The sequence below is a fragment of the Hyperolius riggenbachi genome, chromosome 5 (genome assembly GCF_040937935.1).
Source record: "Hyperolius riggenbachi isolate aHypRig1 chromosome 5, aHypRig1.pri, whole genome shotgun sequence".
Lineage (NCBI taxonomy): Eukaryota > Metazoa > Chordata > Amphibia > Anura > Hyperoliidae > Hyperolius > Hyperolius riggenbachi.
Window position 1 is genome coordinate 252,125,783 of NC_090650.1, and position 25,420 is coordinate 252,151,202.

The window sequence follows — 25,420 nt, forward strand, 5'->3', positions numbered from 1 at the left end:
GATAGAACTATTTCCATTTTTCTCTGGGAATGGCGGATGTGCTCCTCATGCCACTCCTTCATAAAGGTCGGGTCATCCTGATACTGTGCAGGCTCTGAATATTTACGAAACCCCCTGGTAACATACTGAAGCTCTTTGTACCTGGAGAGGGTCTGTACAGTCCAATACACTTTGACCTCTTGCTCTGAGAGATCATACAAAGTCCTTTACAGGATCTTCAAACTACAAAACTTGTACTCTGTTGCTACAGAATTACCAGCGGGCAATAGATCCACCATTGCCCCCCTTGCTGATAATAGAGATGAGACCCCCTCAATAACAACATCTATGTCGTCTTCTTCTATTATTGAAGCATCCGCTTCTCTATTTAAATCCCCAGGTGGTGCAGGGTGCAAACCCACCAAAGATACAGACAGACTAGACTGTCCACGTCACTCATTGTAAGTAGATAGAAAGTGCGGGGCACTCACTCACCACTCCTGGGTATTGATGGGGGTCAGTCACTGTGGCCAGAAGATTCCTTGAGAGTATGGGCACCTTGCTTGTCAATGAGCTCCTCCTGCAGTATAACACAGTGTTGTGTAATGTTATGGAGACACCATCACAGACACGCTGCAAGCTGTGTCTGGATCTTCTTCCTGGATCAGTGGCTCCACACTCACTTGCTTGGGTCTTGGGTGAAATTAGATCCGGCTGTATCCATCCGCAGTTATACAGTTTAGAAACGATTATTTGTTAAATAATGGGTTATTGTACTCAATAAATTTGGTATGGAAATAAAAGTTAAGATAACAAGTGATTTATACATGATATAATTGTTGTATATTAATGTGGAGCCCTTTTTATACAGTTATTGCCCAATGAAAAAAGTAACATTAATGTCTATGGGGCGCCCTTTTAATAAGCGCTTTTATTACATGATACCAATGTTTGCATAGATCTTCTTCATGTGCTCCAGTTAAATCCAAAATCCAGAAACACATTGGTAGGATAACTAACACCCCTTAACTTGACTCTAGTGTATGGCAGCTTTTAATGAAACTGAATGATGTGATTAGTTGAAATGTCTATAGAATGTGCTTTAGAGTGTGTCAATACTATATAAATGTGTAATGATAATAATAATTATTACAGTATATTATACTTTTCTTTTCTTTCTTATTGAAAGACACTACACTTTGATGAAGTTAAAACTCTCCATAGTGGCTGCCAGAATCTTCTGAATGAATTAGAGAAAAATACTGATAGTTATGTATTCACTATTGCCAACCGATTATTTGGACAAAAAAGTTTTGAATATATTCCGGTAAGACTTTCCACTAATTAAAATCTAGGCGACACTACACAATTGTTTTTATAATGCTGTTGTTGGATAATCAGAATATTTTTGTGCAGATAAATAATGTGTCAATACTCTTATATCTACAAAAGTACAGCTGTCAGTTAGTTCACTTAAAGGAGTAATCAAGCAAGATTAACTACTCCCCAATCTTTTTACCTGGGGCTTCCTCCAGCCCCTTGCCGTTGACAAGTCTCACACCGCAGCTCCACTCTCAGCCACAGACCCGGGGTCCCCGCATGCTGCGGAGGGTGACCTCGAGGTCGTCCTTACTGTGCCTGCATGAAGCGCCGCTGTCAATCAAGTCCAAGTTGTCCGCAGTGTACGGCGCAGTGGTTCTGCGCAGTACAGTCTGGACAACGTGGACTTCATTGACAGCGGTGAGCGTGCACTAGAGGAAGCCTGGCGAGACACCGTGGGGGGGCCCCCGGGCCGGCAGCTGAGAGGGGAGCTGCGGCTTGGGACATGTCAGCTGCAAGGGGCTGGAGGAAGCCCCAAGTAGAGTGGGAGGTAGTTAATCTTGCTTGATGACTCCTTTAAGAAAAAATAAATTGTTACATGCATATAGCATTACATTTTACCTTAATAAATGTAAGGTCCTGGGCCTTGGACATGCCAATGACAAAGCACCATATACTGTCAAATAAATGACATGTAGTTGAGGACATCATACTTGGAGAAGGACATGGGAATACTGCTCAATAACAAGTTAAAGGAATACTATCGATACCCAAGTGTTTTAAAATGACAGTGTGCAAATAATGTCTAAGTAGCTGTGTAAACATTTTCCTACTATTCATGTTAAATATCAGAGGCAAAAACTGTAATTTATTGAGGGTAGGATTTAGTTATATTGGGACAAATCAATTGCAGAAGGGGTGTCTGCTTCAATGCACAGCCAGAGTTGCATATCAGACTACAGAAAGCAAATATCAAACATATCAAACTCTGAAAGCAAAAACAGTATGAAAAGCTGTGACAATTAGTTACATTTCCTCTTTCCTCTTCAGACAGTCAGTCCGAAACACAGGACACAGGAGCTGCAGCTGTTAGGAGCTCTCTGTCACACACAGAGCTACACTGATCAAGTGTGAGGGGAATTTCCCCTTTCCTCATGGCTCAGTCAGCCGTCAGTTTTGGCGTCAGTAAAGATTGAAAGTATTTTGCTAACAGTAAACAATGAAGTTGCTACTAAAATGTATACACCAGTACTTAGAACCACTTCCCAAACAATTCCTGTGTCAATTGAAAAAAATATGTGAATCGATAGTATTCCTTTAAGCAACCAAATGAAATGGCAGGCATCAGCAGCTAAAGCAAGTAAAACTATTGGGTGTATGAAACCGGAAATAGCATTCTGAGTGATTTGAGTGTACTCCCTCTGTATAAATCACTTGATGGTCCCTCTGGAGAATGAAATACAGTTTTGGGCACCACACTACAAGAAGGACATTAATGTTCTAAAACAGAAGAAAGATGGGCTGTTAAATTAATCATAGGGAAGGAAGGTCTAAATAACCAAGAAGGGTTATACAAACTAAGCTTATTTAGCTTGAAAAAATATAACTCACGGGTGAACTAATTAACATGTATAAATACATTAGAGGGCAACACAAAAGCTTTTTGACACTAAAGTATCTATTTAGAAAGGGAAGACTTTAGGCACACTATTCTGCTTACCGCAGCTTAATGACTACACCCCACTGTTTTCTAGTGCCTGTATCCACAGCTTCTGCACAAGGCTATTTTAGGAACAGTGCCAAAAGCTATTGCAAAGTAAAAGTATTGTACATCTATTGTTTTCCGAAGATGTACATTTTCATTTAACACTTCACACTCTGAGCATGTTGGTGAGCTAAGGCCTTTCTTTAATAAACATACTGATGAACTGAAATTAGATTATTCTGTGCTTTATAATCTTGTATAGCATCCCTTCAGTTTAAACGCAGCTGATGCATTATTAACCTCTTGCCGACCTCGTCACGCCAGTAGGCGTGGCCGCGGCGGCAGCCCCAGGACCGCCTAACGCCAATTGGCGTAAAGTCCTGGGGCTCTGTTTTGCAGGAGATCGCGCGCAGGCTGCGCGCGCATCTCCTGCTTGGGGGGCGGAGCCCCGCCTTCAGTCTCCGAGTGGCTATTGCCGCTCGGGAGACTGTTAGACGGCGTGATCGCCGTCTATTTACTCTGTGCAGCGCTGCGATCAGCAGCAGCGCTGCACTGGGGACAGCCGTGTGACACGGCTGTCCCCCTGGGGGACAAGAGAGCGATCGGCTCTCATAGGCAGAAGCCTATGACAGCCGATCGCCGTAATTGGCCGGCTGTGGGGAGGGAGGGAGCGAGGGAGGGAAGGGATTTAAACACAAATATTTATTAAAAAATAAATAAACATGGGGGGAGCGATCAGACCCCACCAACAAAGAGCTCTGTTGGTGGGGAGAAAAGGGGGGCGGGAAATCACTCGTGTGCTATGTTGTGCGGCCCTGCAGCTTGGCCTTAAAGCTGCAGTGGCCTTTTAAACTAAAAATTGCCTGGTCACTAGGGGGGTTTAGCCCTGCAGTCCTCAAGAGGTTAAGCTGTATTAGCCCTGTTACCGATTTTTATTTACTTTTGTGAATAAGGGAAAAACAGAAAATAACATAAATGGACCTAGTAATAACTGAACTCAACTCCTTTAATACCTAGGGGTGGATGCCATCTATGCCAGGTGCCTTCTTTATCTTGACGTTATCTAAACATTGTTACAGTATTTATAAATTTGTAAGAATAAAAAAAAACCTGTGTAACAATCATTCTAAATGCTAGTCTTTAATTCAGAACAAAATAAACTTTTCTAATTTTGCCTTACCATATACTTTTATATGACCGTACAGTATCTTTATATATACACATTTCCTCACCAATTACAATTGATAATCTGTATTCACTGAACAATGGTCAAAGCTTCTAAACTGTCAGAGGGAAGGTTTGACCTAGTTTAGGTGACTTTCCCAGAGGGGACTGGTACGAACTAACATGTTTCATTGGTGCTGTAAGAATATGTGCACAGTCTAAGTGTTTGTCAGGTCTTCTACAGAGCTTCTGACAGTGAGGACACTGCACTGCTGTTAGATACCAGGATACGTTATGCCCAAAAAGGGTTTTTGCGAGAAGCAAGATCTAACTAGGAGCAGTAGAGATGCGTTCAGGTAGGGATCAGCAACATAAGATGTTGCATAATAGATCACTAGCAGAAGTCACCAACTGGATTGCAAGTAGAATGTGGTCAAAATTGTAACAGAGGTTGGCAAATGAAGGTCAAGAGGCTCAAGCAATTTTTTAAGGAGTACGGAGAGATGAGGTCATTAGTAGCAGTAAACAAATGGATAGGATGCAGTGGCCATATTTTTGTCTGGTGTTCTGCTTCAGGTGGCTTCATTTATCACCAGTTATTAGATAACAAATGTGATGGACCCTTTAAGGTAAAATTTATCAATTTTAAAGTAAACGAGAGATAAACTGAAGAAGAAAGTCTACCGGTATTGCCATACACATCTTTTATTTTACAGGATTTTTTAGAGGATGCCAAGAAGCTGTATAGTGCAGATTTGGAAAAACTTGATTTTAATAAGGATACAGAAAAATCAAGGTTATACATTAACAACTGGATTAGTCAAGAGACAAAAGGTAAGCTGCATTTCATTCAAATGATTATTGTATACACAAAAACATGGCAATAATTAAAAAGTAGTCTGCAAAATATACATCATAGTTTTGGTGGTCCACATAGCAATCTTGGGGGGTGGGTGAACTCCCCATTACAACCTAATGCAACTAGCCCTGTAGGTATGGATCCAAATGTAAACCTTTCCAAAAATTACCCCTAACATTAGCCTTAACATTAAAGCTTCAGTTAAATAGTCCTGCAATTTTCTATTAGGATTTTCTAAATGTAAGAATTAAGCAAATTGTCAGAGTTATTTTAATGATCAGAGGTCCATGTTACATGGACAACTCTTTCGCTAACAAGATATCAGTTGCAGACCAGTCCTGGCATTTTTGTGACATGAAACTAAAAGGCATCATTATGGTTCAGAGTGCTTCCATGATCCGTTGCAAACAACCATAACCATTTGCGCTATTGACAAAGCAACATTGATCTAAGCATTAGTGATGCTGCAACATTGCTCCAGGCATTATTGATGCTGCAATATTGCTCCATTCATTAGGGATGCTGCAGCATTGCTCTTCATTAGTGACACTGCAACATAGTTCTAGTCATTAGTGATGGTGCAACATTTGTCCAGGCGTTAGTGATGCTGCAACATTATTCTAGTAATTTGTGATGGTGTAACATTACTCCAGGCATAAGTGATGCTGCAACATTGTTCTAGGCATTAGTGATGCTGCAACATTACTCCGGGGATTAGTGATGGTGCATTTTTGCTCCAGGCATTAGTGGTGATGCAACATTGTTCTAGTCGTTAGTGATGGTGATGTTGCCCCATTTGTCCAGGCATCAATGATGCTGGAGCATTGCTCCAATCATTAGTGATGGTGCAACATTGCTTTAGGCATTAGTGATGTTCCAGAGCATTGCTCTTAGAGTGGAACACCACATTAAGCACTCAATGAAAAAAAAATGTTTGAAATGTTCAAATTGTGCAAAGTGAGCTTGTGTATTGTGGAAACTCAGCAGACAAACCCAGACATGGTGGATACAGACTCTTGTGAATATGTCTGTGCCTTCCCGTAGGAAAACATGGGTCCATTCTGCATGTCGGTTGGTCTTTTGCCATCAACTATTATTTGGTATCATTAACACAGAGACTTTTCTGCAAGGGTTTATGCTATAAAAACATCAAGCTTTTAAAACCTGCTTGATTCCCATCCCATTGAGTTAGCTGTTAAATGCTATCATTCTTACATGAATGTCCCTGAAAAAATTATAAAGTAAAACACAGAGAAACAGGTAAAATAAAATGCCAGATTGCGTATTTTAATTGTTGACTGTAAAGTTAACCCCCCGGGAACCCAGAGATTTGTTTTCATGAAATTAATTTCCTGAATTTGGTGTATACTTTGCATATGGGTTTTATATTATTTGGTGTTGCCATAGGTTTGTATTAACCACTTCACCCCATTTTTTTTCCCCTTAAAAACCAGAACAATTTTCACCTTTCAGCGCAGCTTCCATTCATTGCTACTTATACCACACCTAAATGATCTATACATTGTTATATTAATAATTACAAGTCTTTATTTGCAAAAATAACAGTAACCCACCGCCCATTGCATACAATCTAAAAAGCTAAGTTGCTTGTTGTAACAGTGATCATTATACATTAGACACCTTTACCAGTCTGTGCACTACAGCATGATGCCAAAATGGCACGTGCGCTATTCGTAAAGAGGGAGGGACTAGAATTTACGTCCCTCGGAGCTCAAGTGCAGTTTTCAGGGATGTAGATATACTCGTCCCACAGGAAGGGGGATCTAAAACCTGTAGCGCTATAGAGTTGAACTGCATCTATTGATGCTTGATAGATTTCTGCTGAAACTGAGTTTGCTGTGTAGGAAGTGATCACTATTCAATTGAATTCCAAATGGGTAGGAGTCAAATGGCTTGGCTTATTGGGTCATGATCGACCATTGTATGACTATCTTATCCACCACTTCCAGTACATTTTTATGATGTAAGCCTGTTTATAATAAATTCATGTGAGTCCCTTAGTTTTGTCTTAGACATACTGAAGCTTTATCAACAGCCTAGGACACATTAACACCCTTCCAGATCCATAAGTACATTATCAAAAGGAGTTACAGACAACTCAGGAAGCTCATGGTGAGCCAGAACTCCTAGGAGAGTGTAAGGGACTACAAAGGACCAACAAGCTCTCTTACTAAAATGTTAAGCAAATGTTAAGCAAAACAGAAGTTTGCCTTCTTAAAACAGAAGGTATTTTTTAATAATTCAGGTTGGAGTGAGCATATCATGTTTCCCATGATGCATCGCTGCTGAATATGTCGCTTACAGGGACAACAAAGGATGATTTGTATATCCAGCAGTGATGCATCGTGGGAGACGTCATATGCTTACTTTAACCTGGATTATTGCAAATACCTTCTGTTGTAGGAAGGCAAACTTTCCCTCTTTCCCTCACATGCTGGTCTGGTTCTTGGACATCCACACATTATGTGACTGCTGTTACTAATTTGCAAATAAGACAAGTTTACTGATATTTTATAATTGAAACACAAATTTAAATAAGATATAGAGATAGAGTTATATTTATTAGTTTAGCTGAAAGTGCACTTTAATTGAACACAGTATACTGGCTACAAAGAGGAACTGGATAGGAAGAAGCTGGGGAGCTCCCACTCTGCTGGATTTCTGGGTCATGTGACTGACTTTTCTAAAGGGAAATACTTGGTACTGCTGCATCAAATATGAAAACTATAAGAGTAATGGTTTAATCCCCCGTTCCGTACTAGCAGTTCAAAATCTAGCAGGGTGATCTAGGACTTTAAACAAATGCCTTTTTATTTTTTTTAGGGAAAATTCAGCAGCTTCTGCCAGAACAATCAATTACACCAAACACTGCACTGGTTGTTACAAATGCATTATATTTTGCTGCAAACTGGACAAAGCCATTCAGTAACTATAAAACTCACAAGGCTCCTTTCACTCTGTTGTCGGTAAGTACAGTTTAATTTTTTTGAGTGTCTTGTTTTCTCTACAAAAAATGATATATGCATTCACACACTGGACATTATTGATACGCTCTAAGGCCCCTTTCAGACAGACGGTTGAACTTCATGTTTGCCAAGGAGTTCCGCCTCCTGTCTGCAGCCCATCAGTGCAATTTAAAGAGAAACTGAAGCTTATTTTTTACCTTATTTTCTCTTCAGTATTAAACTCTAAGCTGATTTGCCCCATCCCCGCGTCAGAATTAGTTATTGTGGCCCAGAAATAGCCCTGGTGCAGGAAAGCAGCTGACAGGCGGAGACTTCTCCGCTTGTCAGCTGCCCGTGTGAAAGGGCCCTAACTCAGATAGTCATTATATAGATATACAGTATATTATATTTAAAATACTTTCATTATACAGTACGTGTGTGTTTTTCACAGTGTTTTTGCTTTTTTTTCTGGCGTAATTGCCCATATGCACTTTTTCTCCTCTCTTCCTTTTAAAATTACTTTTCAGCACTGTGCAACTAAAGAAGTAAGTATTTTCTTACTTGCTGGTGGTCTAAAATGCATTTTATTGACAAAATATGAACTAGGAGAAAACTCAGGAGAAAAAGTTAATTGCATTTGGGCCACTATATTAGATGTATGACTATACTAAAAATGACGTGTCAGTAGGTGCACCTGTTGCAGAGGTATCTTAAGTACATGATATCACATGATGTGAATGAGAATTTAGTATTTCTTAAAAAGCTGTTATTGTGAATGCACATATACAACCAAAATGCTAAAGATATTACCGTATATACTCGCATACAAGCCGAATTTTTGACCCCCAAAAAGGGGGTCAAAAGTTGGGGGGTCGGCTTGTATGCGAGTCTTCCCTGGTGGTCTGTGGTCCGCGGCCCCCGCTACCCCCTCCCGCCGCCGCTGCTATTACCTGCAGCGGCTTCCTCTTCCCCGGCGCTTCCTCTTCCCCGCTCTGCGCTCTCATGCCCGTATGAAGAGATCACAGCAGGGGGCAGGAAAGAGCGGTTCGGGGGGCAGGAAAGAGCGGTTCCCCTGGTAACGGCGATACAGATCGCCGCTATAGGGAGCCGCGCTCTTTCCTGCCCCCTGCATCGTCACAGCAGCAGATCTCTTCATACGGGCATGAGAGCGCAGAGCGGGGAAGAGGAAGCGCCGGGGAAGAGGAAGCCGCTGCAGGTAATAGCAGCAGCAGCGGCGGCGGGAGAGGGGCGAGCAGGGCACTATACTGGCCACTACCTACCTACACTGGGTACTATACTATCTATACTGGGGCACTACCTACCTAAACTGGGCACTATACTAGCTAAACTGGGCACTATACTAGCTAAACTGGGCACTTTACTAGCTATACTGGGGCACTACCTACCTATACTGGGGCACTATAGTAGCTATACTGGGAATTATACTAGCTAAACTGGGCACTTTACTAGCTAAACTGGGCACTATACTAGCTATACTGGGGCACTATACTGGCTATACTGGGGCACTACCTACCTATACTGGGCACTATACTGGCTAAACTGGGCACTACCTACCTATACTGGGGCACTACCTACCTATACTGGGGCACTACCTACCTATACTGGGGCACTATACTAGCTATACTGGGAATTATACTAGCTAAACTGGGCACTTTACTAGCTAAACTGGGCACTATACTAGCTATACTGGGGCACTATACTGGCTATACTGGGGCACTACCTACCTATACTGGGCACTATACTGGCTAAACTGGGCACTACCTACCTATACTGGGGCACTACCTACCTATACTGGGGCACTACCTACCTATACTGGGGCACTATACTAGCTATACTGGGAACTATACTAGCTAAACTGGGCACTTTACTAGCTAAACTGGGCACTATACTAGCTATACTGGGGCACTATACTAGCTATACTGGGCACTATACTAGCTATACTGGGGCACTACCTACCTATACTGGGCACTATACTGGCTAAACTGGGCACTATACTAGCTATACTGGGGCACTACCTACCCTTACTGGGCACTATACTAGCTATACTGGGACACACTGGGGGGATCCCGCGGCCAGCATTTCCTACCCCCGGCTTATATGGGGGTCAATCATTTTTCCCTGGTTTTTCATGGAAAAGTTGGGGGGTCGGCTTATATGCGGGTCGGCTTATATGCGAGTATATACGGTAATTGGTAAGTTTAAAAAAAACACCTGTAATGAAAAAAAGAGCCCCTGTGAGGTACTTACCTCAGGACTGTGAAACCTCTGAATCCTAATGAGGCTTCCCAAATCCTCTCCTGCAGCCCTGATCCAGTGCTGGCAGCCCCCAAACAGTGGTGTGGGCTCCAGGATCATAACAATCCTGCTAGAGCCTTGCACAGGCGCACTTGTGGCTTTCGTACCGGCTCAGGTGGAAATAGCCGAGCACAATCTGATCATCTCTACTGCACAGCGCTGTGCCTGCGCAAACTCTCACAGGATTGTTATAATCCTGGAGCTCGCACCACCAATGATTTTCGAGGGCTGCCACTGCTGGATCTAGGCTGTAGAAGGATGGGGGTAGCCTCATTAGGACCCAGAGGCTTCCTACTCCTGAGGAAAGTACCCCCCAGGGGCTATTTTATTTGTTACAGGTTTACTTTAAAACTTTCCACTCCCCACTACTTTTTTTTTCTGCTGTGCAGGTGTGGCGGGTGGGGGTGGAGGGGGTGGAGGATCGCTGTGGGCTAAAGAGAGAAGCGCCGGAAGGTTTTCTACCTCCTTGCATCCTGATAATGTGGTGCAGCGTGAAACCGTAGGGGATTAAAGGGTTGGACTGCGTTGGACACTTTGATCCATATACCGTGACACCATGCCAGGCTAGATCTGACAACGATGCCCCTAGTGACAAGCCCAAATGTGCCCATGTAATATTTAAATTATGTGGCAAAGCTGTGGAGGATGAGGGCTGGGGGCAATCAAAGAGTCGGACTTAGCCTAGGGCCCGGTACAGAGCGGCTTTGCAATTTCGTAAACCCCTCATAATTTTCAAATTGTGAAGTACCACTATTTTAAACACCTTTCCTGAAGAGATCTCAATTTGGCCCTGCATCCAAAAATGCTGCATGCACCAGCCATAGAGTTCCACTGTTGCAGTTCACTTGTGATCAAGAAAGCACTGTAGGAAGCACTCTAGTGCACCCCAGCATGAACTTGCACATTCTGTTAGCATGCATATTAGAATATGTGATGTCTTCATTTAATAGACATGTGTATGTACTAAAAATGATTTTTTGTTGTATTTCAGAATGAAAAAGTAACGGTGGATATGATGTTTGTAGTTAATTCATTTAAAGTGACATATATAGAAGACCCTGGAGTAAAAGTTCTGGAACTTCCATATGGGCCAGTACAGGACTTTAGTATGGTTATAATCCTTCCAGACAGTAATCTAATTTTCAAACAGGTAAGTAAAATGCAGAACTACCATATGCCAATGATACAAAATAATGTCTTGATCTTTTGAAGAGCACAGATTTGGTGGTCACATGCAAGCATGACTGCTTTATGTCCCCTATGTCCCCTAAGAGCTTTATGTCTCTCCTGATGATGTAGACTCAAATGCAAGATACCATTTATAAGGGGAGAGGAAAAGCGCCCACATTATAGACTTCCCAGGAAACAATCTCAGAAAATGCAGAGGTGTAAGTGTGTGTGTGTTTGTGTATGTGTTGGTTAAAAGCTTAGATGCCCATATGTAATTTATTGCTTAAAGGGAAGGTCCAAGCAAAAAAAAAAAATGAGTTTCACTTACCTGGGGCTTCTACCAGCCCCATGTAGCCATCCTGTGCCCTCGTAGTCACTCACTGCTGCTCCAGTCCCCCGCTGGCAGCTTTCTGACCTCGGAGGTCAGGGCCACATTGCATACATTTTTACGCATTCCAGCTAGTGCAGGAACAAAAATTTACGCGTTGCACCACTAACGCGTAAAAATGTATGTGTTAATGTTCCTGCACTAGCGGGAATGTGTAAAAATGTACGCAATTCGACCCTGACCTCCGAGGTCAGAAAGCTGCCAGCGGGGGACTGGAGCAGCAGTGAGTGACTACGAGGGCACAGGATGGCTGCATGGGGCTGGTAGAAGCCCCAGGTAAGTGAAACTCATTTTTTTTTTTTGCTTGGACCTTCCCTTTAAGTAGCTCAGATGCCCATATGTAATGTATTGTTTATGACAGCATGCAAACAACACTGCCTGGTTAAAATGTAGGTTGCACCACAACCCCATAGAGTAGTGTAATCAAACACAATCAGATAAAGGGGCCAAAATCTAAAACATAGTAAGTCACGGACCAAATTGTTTAGGTGTGTAGGTGTCTGAATCCCCCCCCCCCCCCAATAGGGGAGGGGGGATTTGGATCATTCTATGTTGATGGAGGGCATCCCATGAGTTGTTGCTGCACCCTGGCTCAAACTGACAATGTTTTAACCCAAGAAGCTGCCATCAGTGTTTTTAATTGGTAGACTAGTGGCTAGGTACAAAGAAAAAAAAGATAAATGACTAGCAGCACTAGGTAAAAATCGTGTTTTTAATTGGTAGACTAATGGTTTGGTCTCTTCCGTAAGGGTACGGCATCACCGTGGAAGAGTCCAGTAAAAACATTCTGTGCACATACTGTTTGTTAAAGCTAACACTGTTTTGAATGCAGATTTTGTAATTTAGCTTGTATTTGAGATCTGCACATTTATGCAGGTAGCCAATTCAGGTGCAGCCTGTATCAGGGAAGTGCTGCCAATGGGTCCTAAACAAATCATAAGAATCTAGTGTGTTTACCATGCACCACAATCCAATCCCCCCCCCCTCCCCCCGATGCATCAGCAAGAGATCTGGCCTGTTAGATCTCGTCCAAGCACAGGCCGACACTAGTGTTTTTCTCCTTAACCCTCCCACTTCATGTTGCTCTGTCCTGTGCTGTGCGTTATCACTGTACCTCACTCCATAGCAATAGAACGTGTCCATAGAACTCGGCAACCAATGCTTCTCTATAGAACTCATCCCCAAACTGTCACCCTAGGGATCAAGTTTCGACCCCTGTGGGTAACAGAAATTGTTTGTGTGTATGCACCTTATGAGACTTAAGCAGCTTGGCAAAGAGGGTCACCTTCCCTCAAAACAGCAGTCTTTCGCTGGAGGAGCTTTTAATGTTTTTATGGATGGAACTGAAATAAAGAGCTCATAATTACTTTGACTGGTGCAGACTTTTTACCACCCAAGGCAGACTATCACTAGGCAGCCCCTGACCAATAGCATCCCACTTCCAAGTATGGGTAGCCTGATGCCCCCCCCCCATATATGGAGCCCGCTTGCCTCCTAAAGTATAGGTAGCCAGACCAGATCCCCCCCCCCCTTAGTATAGGTAGCCATATTCTCTTCCTTAGTATAGGTAGCCAGATGTCCCCCATTGGTATTGGTAGCCAGATGTCTCTCCTTAGTGTAGGTAGCCAAATGTCTTACCCCTTCCCTTCCATAACTGTGTTGGCTTCCGAGGGACTGAGAGTGCAGATACTGCTGGAAAGGCAGATTCCTGTATACTTAGCTTTGCACATACCAATACGCGCTGGGCATGACCCGTCCATTCATCGCACACAGCAGGTCTCCCTCTGCAGTGCTGTCCCTCTATTTCAACTGGCTGTCCGCATACCACAGACCTCTAGTGCAAGACACAAAATCACCCAAGTTTCCCAGCACCCAAGGCAAAGGCCTATGTGGCCTGCCCACAAATCTGACCCTGGGTGCTGACCCTTGCTACATTTAGGGCACATGGGCAGCTGACAAGTGGTGAAGTCACTTGCTTGTTAGCACTGGTAGAGATGTGGTGAACATAGAATTTTCTGTTCGCGAACAGCGTCGGTGAACTCAAGCAAAACGTTCGCGAACAGGCGAATCTGGCGAACCGCTATAGACTTCAATGGGCAGGCGAATTTTAAAACTTTAAAATGTAAAACTTACAAAGACTGTTTCTGTAACACCTGGATAGGGGCATGCCAGAGGGGGATCCATGCCAAAAGTCTCAGAAGGCAGAAATCACATTATGTACAGCTCTGGGTGTCAGTGGCCTGTGGAGTGTCTCACACAGAGAGATATAATAGTACTATCAGAATACAGTGAAATAATAATGCATTGGAGTGCTTCTGTGCCTGCAGCTTAATGAGGCAACAGCAGTAGTGTGCACACAGCTCCGTGGAGTGTCACACACACAAAAAAACACAGGAGACCGATGTACTAGCCCTCAAAAGAGCTGTTTGGAGTGCTTTCACAGCAAGGAAGGAACAAGAACACAGGCCTAGCTAATACTTTTCCTACCTATCTGCAGAAAGTCTGACCCTGCCCTCAGTAACAGTCAGCAGCAGGGGAGCCTCTAGGCATAGGCAGTACAGGCCATTGCCTGGAGTGCCATTGGTCCTGGGGAGCGCCATATTACTGGATTAAGCCCCACCCGGACTAAGCCCCACCCTGTGAGTGTTCTATTACTTGCTTCTGCTGCATCTACTTAGCGTAAGTTGCAGGCAGCTGCCACCTCTGTGCCTTGTGCATCCTTCTTTCTCCCTTTGTGTCTCCTTCTGTCCCTTTTCTGACTTTTTCTGTCTCCTTGTGCCTACTTCAGTGCCTTATGCCATGTCTGACCCCTTGTTTGTCCTTCTGTCTCCGTTTGTGCCTCCTTCTGTCTCCATGTGCCTCCTTTAGTCCCCCTGTGCCACTACTGCCTCTTTCTGTGCCCCTTTGTGTCTCTTTCTGTCCCCCTCTGCCTCTTCCCTTTGCCTTTATTTGCCCCCTTGTGCTACCTCTGCCCCTGTTCCTCCTTCAGTCCCACTCTGCCTCTTCCCTTTGCCTTTATTTGCCCCCTTGTGCTACCTCTGCCCCTGTTCCTCCTTCAGTCCCACTCTGTCTCCCTCTGTCCTCCTATGCCTTCTTCTGTTTCCCTGTGTGCCTCCTTCTGTCTCCATGTGCCTCTTCAGTTCCCATGTGTCACTTCTGTCTCCTGCGCCTTCCTCTGTCCCCCTGTTCCTCCTTCTGTGCCCCTTTGTGCCTTCTTCTGTCTCCCTGTGGCTCTTTCTGTCCCCCTCTGCCTCTTTCTGTCCCCCTGTGTGCCTTCTTCCTTACATGCATTTTCTTTCTCACATGTATTTTCTGGTGAAACCCTGCCGCAATAAGTGTAATTTCTGGTGAAACCCTGCAGCATTACAATTATTTTCTGGTGAAACATTGCCGCATTGCGGTTATTTTCATGGGGGGCGGTTCGAGGCGGGGGGGGGGGGTTTCTCGCCTGGAGTGACAAAATGGCTAGAGGTGCCCCCCTGGTCAGCAGCAAGCAGAGAATTGATCCAATATGGCCACCACAACTGCTTTTTGATAGGGGGTGGGGGCCTCTTCCTGTCTGAAAATCTGACTCAAGCCAAAAGTCAAAAATGTTCAAAGTGATTACAGGGACCAGGGTTAGCAAAGAGTGGAACGTACAACACACAGATATATCTGGATCCAGAATGAACATACTTCTGTGCTTACCTTAAAGTGGACCCAAATTAAAAATATAAGATTTCAGAAATAAAATCTATTTTCTAAATTATAATAATAAATAGCAGTTTTTTTCAGCTGCATGAGGACAAATATAAAATATTTTAAATTTATTGGAGGAACCCCTCCCTTCCTTTCATATTGCCGGGACAGAATCCGGCAGACTGGTGGAGTAGGTGGTGTCCGGCAAAGGAGGAATTGCTAATGGCTGCCACCTGTATAACCCTAGTTATGAAAAGAGAAGGGTGAAAAGTATGCACTGAAATGCTCATAGGCTTGAATATGTGTTTATTTATCTTTGTATGTGTCAGAGTGGTGCAACTAAATATTTTGAATTAAAAAAATGTTTGTTTTGGGTCCACTTTAAGTAGCGATGCATTGGGTCAGGTATGCTTTAAAAAGGAACCAGAAAAAAAGTTAACAATTCGATTTCACCCCTTTTTATCTAGGTCTATAAGATTGCTTTGATACTAATTTCATGCACCTTCTTCTTTTCTATTACAGGTAACTCGAGAGATGTCACTTGAAAAACTAAATGCATGGATAAACTTTGCAGATGTGAAACTGAGCATGGTACATGTCGAAATGCCAAAGTTCAAAGCTGAGCAAAGTTTCTCCCTAAAGAAAATGCTAAGATCAATGGGGATTACTGAAATGTTCAGCGAGGTCAAAGCAAACTTTTCTGGAATGTCTAAGCAGGGCCATTTATATATGTCAGATATGTATCACAAGACCACCATTGAGGTCAATGAAAAGGGTACTGAAGCTGCCAGTTCTTCTGCATCTGTGATGTCTCTTCGCATTGCTGCTAGTGAGGAGTTCAAAGCACATCATCCCTTTTTCTTTGCCATCAAGCACAACAAATCTAATTGTATATTACTTTGTGGAAAGGTGGACAAGCCTTAGCACAGCATGCCTATGCAACTGTATTCTGTGATGCACATACATTATCAGATGTTTTATTATTTCTTTTAAAATGCCTAACATTTCTTGTATTTTGCATTGTTTCCACATTTTAGTATCTAAGATGACTGGAAAGCTATGTTTACTGCATGTAATACATGATCTTTGGGTTAGGATGTAAATAAACTTGCCTTGTAATTCTGCAATCTGCATATGTCTAAGTACGTTCTTTGTTCATGGTTCATTAAAACACTTTTTGAATGACTGCACTTAGCATATTCTCAGTGTTCTACGTATTACCTCATCAAAAGAGAAATCCAAGATGTAATATGTAAATAAAATTATTCCTCTAGTTATGCCACTTACTGCAGTGAATATGGAATAGGAATCATAGAACACTTTTACTTGTCTTATACAATAGAGTCCTGGTTATCTGAAACTCAACTAACCAGCAGTCTAAACCATCCAGTATAAATTGCCGGCAATAATAACGGTGGTGAAGGCCAACATCTTTGTCTATTTGTGGTCTTTGGTCTGCTTAAAGAGAATCTGTATTGTTAAAATCACACAAAAGTAAACATACCAGTGCGTTAGGGGACATCTCCTATTACCCTCTGTCACAATTTCGCCGCTCCCCGCCGCATTAAAAGTGGTTAAAAACAGTTTTAAAAAGTTTGTTTATAAACAAACAAAATGGCCACCAAAACAGGAAGTAGGTTGATGTACAGTATGTCAACACATAGAAAATACATCCATACACAAGCAGGCTCTATACAGCCTTCCTTTTGAATCTCAAGAGATCATTTGTGTGTTTCTTTCCCCCTGCATCTCTCATGCACTGAAGTTCAGGCTGCTCTTTTCTTCCTGCAAACAGCTTTGCCCTTGTCTGTAATTCCTCACTATGTGAAAGCCCAACCAGCTCAGAGGACGATTTATCCAGCTTGTAAAAGATAAGAGAGAAGAGAGAAGCTGCTCTAATCTAAATAACACACAGGCAGTGTGCATAGAGGGGCCTGGAAGGGGGATTTCATAGCAGAACCACAACACTGAAGAACTTGGCAGCCTTCCAGACACAGGCTGACAAGTCTGACAAGAGAGAGATAAGTTGATTTATTACAGAGACTGTGATAGTACAAAGTGCTGCAGTAAGCCAGAACACATTAGAATAGCTTTTGGAACTTGTAGGATGATAAAAAACAGGATGTAATTTTTGTTACGGAGTCTCTTTAACTACTTAATGACCGCCCCACGCCAATGGGAGTGGTCGCGGCGGCAGCCCCAGGACCGCCTAACGCCAATTGGCGTCAAGTCCTGGGGCTGTATTTCGCAGGAGATCACACGCAGGCTGCGCGTGTATCTCCTGCTCGGGGAGCTCCGAGTCAGAGTCAGGAGACAGTGAGATGGCGAAACCGCCGTCTTTACAGTTAGTACAGTGACACGGCTGTCCCCCTGGGGGACAAGAGGGCGATCGGCTCTCATAGGCAGAAGCCTATGAGAGCCGATCGCAGGATTGGCTGGCTGGGGGGAGGGAGGGGTTTAGAAAAAAAAACGATGTATAGTAAAAAAAAACAAAAAAAACACCAACATAAATATTTATTTTAAAAAAAAAATAAACACGGGGGGGGGGGGGGCATAAGACCCCACCAACAGAGAGCTCTGTTGGTGGGGAGAAAAGGGGGGGAGGGATCACTTGTGTGCTGTGTTGTGCGACCCTGCAGCTTGGCCTTAAAGCTGCAGTGGCCAATTAACAATAAAAAGGCCTGGTCTTTTGGTAGGTTTAACATTGCGGTCCTCAAGTGGTTAAAGGATTTCCAGGGGGCAGGGGATAAATGTAGCTTTACTTAACTGGGGCTTCTTCCAGCCCCTAGAAGTGATTTGTTTCCCTCGCGCAGCTCCGGTCTTCTCCTGGGTCCCGCTAGCAACCTCTGAAGGATCACAGACCCCCAATAGGTTGGCGTCTTCTGTACATGGGTGGAGGTGCGCCTGCCCTACGCCTACGTGACATGCGAGGAATAGGATACCACTTTTTGGCAAACTTTTTCTCCATGTGAAAGACTTTTGTTCACCCTAAGGTACCTAACCCAAGTTCTCCTCATCCTCCCTACCCTCATCCTGCATCCCCTCACCCATCCTATCCTCTCTACCCTCCTCATCCTCCCTGCCCTCACCCTCCTTCCCCTCACCCTCTTATCCTCATTCCCCATCATCCTGCATCCCGTCACCCTCCTTATCCTTCCTACCCTCATCCTGCATCCCCTTACCTTCCTTCCCCTCAAACTTCTTATCCTCTCTACCCTACTCATCCTCCCTACCATCATTCTCTCACCCTCCTTCTCCTCAACACCTCATCCTACTCATCCTGAATTCTCTCACCCTCCCTCCCCTCACACTCTCACCCTCTTTCCCCTCATCCTGCATCCCCTCACCCTCCTCATCCTCGCTACCCTCACCCTCCTACCCTCACTCTCTTAACCTTCTCCCCCTCATAATGCCTCCCATCACCCTCCTCATCCTCCCTACCCTCATCCTGCATCCCTTCATTTTGCAATGTCTCATCCTTCTTATCCTCTCTACCCTCCTCATCCTCAATACCCTCATCCTGCATCCCCTCACCCTCCTCATCCTCCGTAGTCTCATCCTGCATCCCCTCATCCTCATTCTCATTTTAAAAGTAATAACAATTGCATATATATGCATTTTTATTTAACAATGTCTCAACAATACAACTCAAAATATTGCAATAGTTAAATTTAGCAGTTACAATACAAAAGGGTTGAAAAATCTTAACTATTTTGAATTCATCTACAACAAATACTGATTTGTACTGTATATGAAGAGAGAGACAGTGAAGCCACAGCTCCTTTAAAAACCATTTATTGAGGTATGGGTAGGTGCAAATACAAAGGGTGGGTGTGGGTACTAATGACAACTGTTGTGGAACCTTATCACATCCTTAGATGCAGTACTTATACTAGTTGTAAAGATTACGTCATGGTGACGTTGTGTGCCTACGTAGATTGCTCTCTGGCAGCGTTTGCTTGCAAAGTAGTGTCCTACCATGGCGTACCCAGAAGGACTTCATGGAAACATTTTGAAGGTATCGGCCGCAGCTGAAGGAGAAAGGCTGGAGCGATGGCTGAGGGGAAAAGGACTGACTGCTACACATGCCTGTTCACCACTGTTCAGATTATTTATGTCAGCTCTGGTGTCCTTTAGGCTAGGTTTCCATTTGTGCGGTGACATGCATCTTGCGAGACGCGATGCCGGCACAGCTGCTGCCTCTCGCAGCCGAATCCCTCTAGCCGTGCTATGCAAGGCTATGGGATTCGGACAGCTACGCATGAAATTATTCTGCAGGGCCTCAGATTTTTCCTCGGCCACGAATTCGGATGGCTCTTATAGGCTGCTGAAATCCATCCAAATTCGTGCGCGGGGAATCGGCCCGGATTCGCAGCAGTGGAAACCCAGCCTAAAACTACTAGACTACAGTCAAAAAACTACAAATCAGTATTTTCTGTAATTCGTTTTTTTTTTGTTTTTTTTTATCGTAAACAGTCAGCAGCAACACTTTAGCCCAACAAAAGAAACAAGCTTCATCAGCACCCTCTTAATGTTGGAAAAATATTTACATCATAGTTTGCTTATTTTAATTTTAATGTTCCGCAGCAAAAACTAACTAATTACACCAAAACCACAACAACCATAAGCTATATAATTACTAACCACATAAAAAATACTTTCCACCAGACACTCATGCACCTGAACTAACCCCTCATAAATACCACCCTGTTATGCGCCATAACCCCCACGCCCATACACCTACCTCTTCTTTTCCGACCCCCATCCACAACCCTCTCACACACACTTCATTCTTTGCCCACATCCTCCCCACAACCACATAATACTGCTAACTAGAAATATTATCCCATAACTGTTTCAAAGCAACCCATTTAGTTGTACCTTCCGTCATCTCCTCCACCCCACTCTGCCTTTCCCATATTCTGTCATTTAAAAATGAGGTGCATTCCCCTCCCCACTCTCGTCTAGAACAGCGTTCAACATCTTTCCATCTCCGAATAATAACTCTTCTGGCTACATCTGTTTATTTATTTATTTTATTTATTTATTTATTGTATTTATAAAGCGCCAACATATTACGCAGCGCTGAAAATTAATTTAGGTTACAGACAATATTTAGGGGTGACATAGAGCAATATGACAATACAGGAATACAAGAAAACCAGATCACACAGCACAGTATGAGTACCAGGTAATGCTTAGTCAGTCACTGGATGGAGCATGGAGATTAGGCAAGTTAGGTTCACTCAGATGCATAGCATGGGTTCACAGTAATGGAGGTGCATGATCAGGTAGGACACAAAAGGAGGAGGACCCTGCCCAAAGGCTTACAATCTAGAGGGAGAAGTAAGAACACGAACGGTAGGGGACCAGAGTTCAGCTGTGGGTTTAGAGCACTTGTGAGGGGTAGTAGGCCAGAGTGAAAAGGTCAGTATTGAGGGCTTTCTTGAAGATGTTGAAGGAGGGGGCTGCCCTAATGGGTGGAGGTAGGGAGTTCCATAGTGTTGGAGGAGCTCTTGAGAAGTCCTGGAGGCGTGCATGGGACTGGGTGATGCGGGGGGCGGTTAGGCGAAGTTCATTGGAAGAGCGGAGTGAGCGGCTAGGTGTGTACCTCTGAGTAAATTTCGGAAATGTAGGTTGGACAGGTTTTGTGGACAGATTTGTAGGTCAGACACAGTATCTTGAATCTGATTCTGGACTGGATAGGAAGCCAGTGGAGGGATTCTAAGAGGGGATCTGCCGTGGTGGAGCGATGGGAGCAGTGGATAATTCTGGCTGCCGCATTCATGATGGACTGCAGTGGGGTCATAGGCATGGGCGTCCCTACGTTTGGCAAAATGGGGCATGCGCCCCCCCCTGGCCAGCCGCTGCCTCCCCTTAGCCACCCGAAGTGTCAAGCCGCCAGTCAGGGACAGCTCCGGGAAGTCCAGCCTGCAGCATCCAAGGCAATATATCAGGGGCACTTCCCCAGAATGTTACCTGCCGCTATACCCATATGCCGCCCTGGATATCATCTCTCTCATCCCCTCTCTCGCTGTTTTTGCCCGGCGTAGTCAGGCAGAGATGAGAGGAAGAGGAGCCATACATATTGCATCGCAGAGTACAGGAAGCGACTTCATGTTAACTTCCTGTATTTGAACTATACGGCGCTGCATTGTGCATGGCTTCTCTTGCTCTCTCATCACTGAGGTCTGATTCTGAGCCAAACACAGCGAGAAAGGAGGACGTCAGGACGAGAGAGACTCTATTCAGGACACATAACAATCAGATTCTACTGTTCTGATGCTGGGCAGCGCAGCGAGCTAGCGAGGGAGGATGAGAGACGCTATCCAGACCAGGGCACGCAGAAGTGTGAAATTCCTGTCAGAGAATGTGAGTGCAGTGAGTGAAGGTGATGAAAGAAAAACACTGTGAGTATATTTCTCCTTGTTTGTGAGGGAAATTGGTGGCAGCTGTGTGCCTTTATGGCTTTTGGATTGTTTGGCAGGCTGGTTGTGCAGACTGAGCCTGTCACAGGCTCACGTAATGCTCTTGTATGACAGTCCATACCTCTGACATTTACTAAATACATGTGTTATTCCATTCCTATTGTCCACCACAGGCTTACATTATGTTCCTCTTTATGAATATGTGGCTGCCAGTTCTTATGCCTGGGTCACTCGGTTACAGTTTTTTTAAATGCATTATCAATTATTTGAGTCTCACACTTTTATTTGTGGGTTATTATTATAGTCCTTTTATGTGTTCCAGTGAGTGGATCTCATTGTTTTTGTTCCTAAAGTGTCCCTCTGCTTTTTGCCATTGCTACTGGATTACTAACGATCTCCCCTTATGCGCCACTCTGCCCTCCCTTTCTCTATCCCTGTCCACCTCTCTGCCACTGTCTCTGCCCTCCCTCTCTCTCTGTCCACCCCTCTGCCCACTCTCTCACCCTCCCTCTCTCTGTCCACCCCTCTGCCCACTCTCTCACCCTCCCTCTCTCTGTCCACCCCTCTGCCCACTCTCTCACCCTCCCTCTCTCTGTCCACCCCTCTGCCCACTCTCTCACCCTCCCTCTCTCTCTGTCCACCCCTCTGCCCACTCTCTCACCCTCCCTCTCTCTGTCCACCCCTCTGCCCACTCTCTCACCCTCCCTCACTCTGTCCACCCCTCTGCCCACTCTCTCACCCTCCCTCACTCTGTCCACCCCTCTGCCCACTCTCTCACCCTCCCTCACTCTGTCCACCCCTCTGCCCACTCTCTCACCCTCCCTCTCTCTGTCCACCCCTCTGCCCACTCTCTCACCCTCCCTCTCTCTGACCACCCCTCTGCCCACTCTCACCCTCCTTCTCTCTGTCCACCCTTCTGCCCACTCTCTCACCCTCCTCTCTGACCACCCCTCTGCCCACTCTCTCACCCTCCCTCTCTCTGTCCACCCCTCTGCCCACTCTCTCACCCTCCTTCTCTCTGTCCACCCCTCTGCCCACTCTCTCACCCTCCCTCACTCTGTCCACCCCTCTGCCCACTCTCTCACCCTCCTCTCTGACCACCCCTCTGCCCACTCTCTCACCCTCCCTCTCTCTGACCACCCCTCTGCCCACTCTCTCACCCTCCCTCTCTCTGTCCACCCCTCTGCCCACTCTCTCACCCTCCTTCTCTCTGTCCACCCTTCTCCCCACTCTCTCACCCTCCCTTTCTCTGTCCACCCCTCTGCCCACTCTTGCTCTGTCTACCCACCCACTTTCTCATCATCCCGTGTTCTATCCCTGCCTACCTGTCTGCCCCCTCTCTCTCTCCCTTTCAGCTGTCTCTTTCTCTGCAGTCCCTCTCTCTCTCTCTGCCTTTCTGCTGTCCTTCCCACACACTGGCATCCTCCTCCTACCCACTGGCACCCTCCTCCCGCCCATTGTCACCCTCTCCCATCCACTGCCACCCTCTTGCAAAATCTGGGGTGTGGCTTAATGCCACACAGGAGGCATGGCTTATGTTTCCCTGTCACTACCTAAACTGGGGGGCACCTGTGTCGGAGGCACTCATAATCTAATCTCTACCATAGCTCTAGCCTAATGTCCCACCATTGCTAAGTTCATGTAAATTTGGCTCCACCTGTGACCACACCCACATCGTGGTTCATGGCCACACCCATTTTTCGGTGCGGCGCGCTACGCGCGCCGCATGACTCCCACCACCCATTTTTGCCCCCCCCGGAAAATTTTCTGCGGACGCCCATGGTCATAGGGAGACCAGACAGCAGGACATTGCAGTAGTCAAGGCGGGAAATTATGAGGGCATGGATGAGGAGTTTGGTGGTGGCAGAGGTCAGGAAAGGGCGAATCTTATAGATGTTACGAAGGTGGAAGTTGCAGGACTTTGTGAGGGCTCTGGTTACGTTTACAGCAGGTGTTGCTTGTTGCCCGACCATACTTAGCCTTTCATTTTAGTGACATATACCATCTAGAAACCAGCTTATAGTGGGAAAGCTGAAAACGAGAGTCCTGGATACTCCAAATGATCTTAAATATTTTTAGCCAATGCTTATTCTCAATCTTAAGTGTATCGTCTACCTCCCATTGATACAAAATTTTGGAAGATCTTTGTTGAAGGTGTTATTAATTACTTTATAGATCTTAGATAATGACCCAGAAGGATTTTGCCTTAGTAAGAACCATTTTCCGTAGTTATTTACTTTATTTCCCAGTACCCCCATTCTTCTTTCTAAGCTTCTCCAAAAACTCTTAATTTGCAACCTTATGTATGGGTGGATTTGTTCCGTATCTAATAATGGGGAGATGTCAAGATTATCATTACCCAAGATATGGATAATTCTCATATCTCTGGGTAATCTATTAGCTATACTCCAAGCCTTATTCTTGGTTGGTCCAAAATCAGGGTTATTATTCACAGATGTCAAAGGAGACATTCCTGCACTATATTGCCATTTCTTTATCATTTTAACTAATACAGATATTGTCGGGTTTATCAGGGGATGTGAGGAGTCACTATAAGATCTCTGAGCCGGGATCAAGGAAAAGAGAAGGTTGCGGTTCAAGAGAGCCTCTTCCAATTTAACCCACAATTAGAGATGGCCCGAACGGTTCGCTGGCGAACCGATTCATGTGAACATCGGTGGTTTGCGTTTCGAGGTGAACCGAGAACTTCTTTCCAAAAAATGCCCGTCGACTTTGGCGGTTAATAGCAAAGTCACCTTACATAGTAGAAACACCAAATGTGCAGGGTATGTAGAGGGGGACAGTGACTACACGAGGGAAATGTTTTTTTTTTAAAAGACCTTATAGTTTTTGACAAAATCGATTTTAAAGTTTCAAAGGAAATTCTCCTTCTGACATGGGAAAAATGTAACGCCCGCGGTTAATAGCAAAGCCCCCTTAAAAGCTAAAAACACCAAAATTGCTGGAAATGTTAAGAAGAACAGTGGGAACAAGAGGAATTTTTTTTTCAAAAAGACCTTATACTTTTTGAGAAAATCGATTTTAAAATTTCAAAGAAAAAAGAGCCGATTCATTTGATTCATTAAAAAGAGCCGAATCATTAAAAATAACCGGATCATTCATGAACCGGTTAGTATAGCTTAGAATGCGTCCTGCGCAGGACGCATAGCTGCTGTCTCCCGCTGTCTCTCCCCACCTGCCTTAACCTGTCAACCCCCACCTAGGCTGGCACCCGGTGCACCCATGGGTGCACCAGGTGCCAGGCTAGGTGAGGGTGAGAGGTTCGGAGGCGGGGAGGACAGCGGGAGCCGGGCAGCTATGCGTCCCACAGGACGCATTCTCTGCTATGTGGGGGACGGCGGAGATCTTCAATCAACTTAATTGAAGGTCGCAAGATAAGAGGATACTGTATTCGTGGGATCATTTCCGAGGATATTGGCGTGGGAA

At 44.7% G+C, this 25,420-nt stretch overlaps 1 protein-coding gene across 2 annotated transcripts in view; it reads left to right on the forward strand.

The window, feature by feature from the left end:
* Nucleotides 1-16,672, forward strand: part of LOC137518661 (leukocyte elastase inhibitor-like) — a 40,426-nt gene extending 23,754 nt beyond the window's left edge. For both annotated transcript variants that reach the window (XM_068236798.1, XM_068236797.1), the window contains exons 3-7: nt 1,169-1,306; nt 4,885-5,002; nt 7,872-8,014; nt 11,301-11,459; nt 16,068-16,672. In XM_068236798.1, the coding sequence (XP_068092899.1) occupies nt 1,169-1,306; nt 4,885-5,002; nt 7,872-8,014; nt 11,301-11,459; nt 16,068-16,469 (960 nt within the window). In that variant the 3' untranslated portion in view covers nt 16,470-16,672. The remainder of the gene's footprint in view (nt 1-1,168; nt 1,307-4,884; nt 5,003-7,871; nt 8,015-11,300; nt 11,460-16,067) is intronic.
* Nucleotides 16,673-25,420: the final 8,748 nt, after the last annotated feature.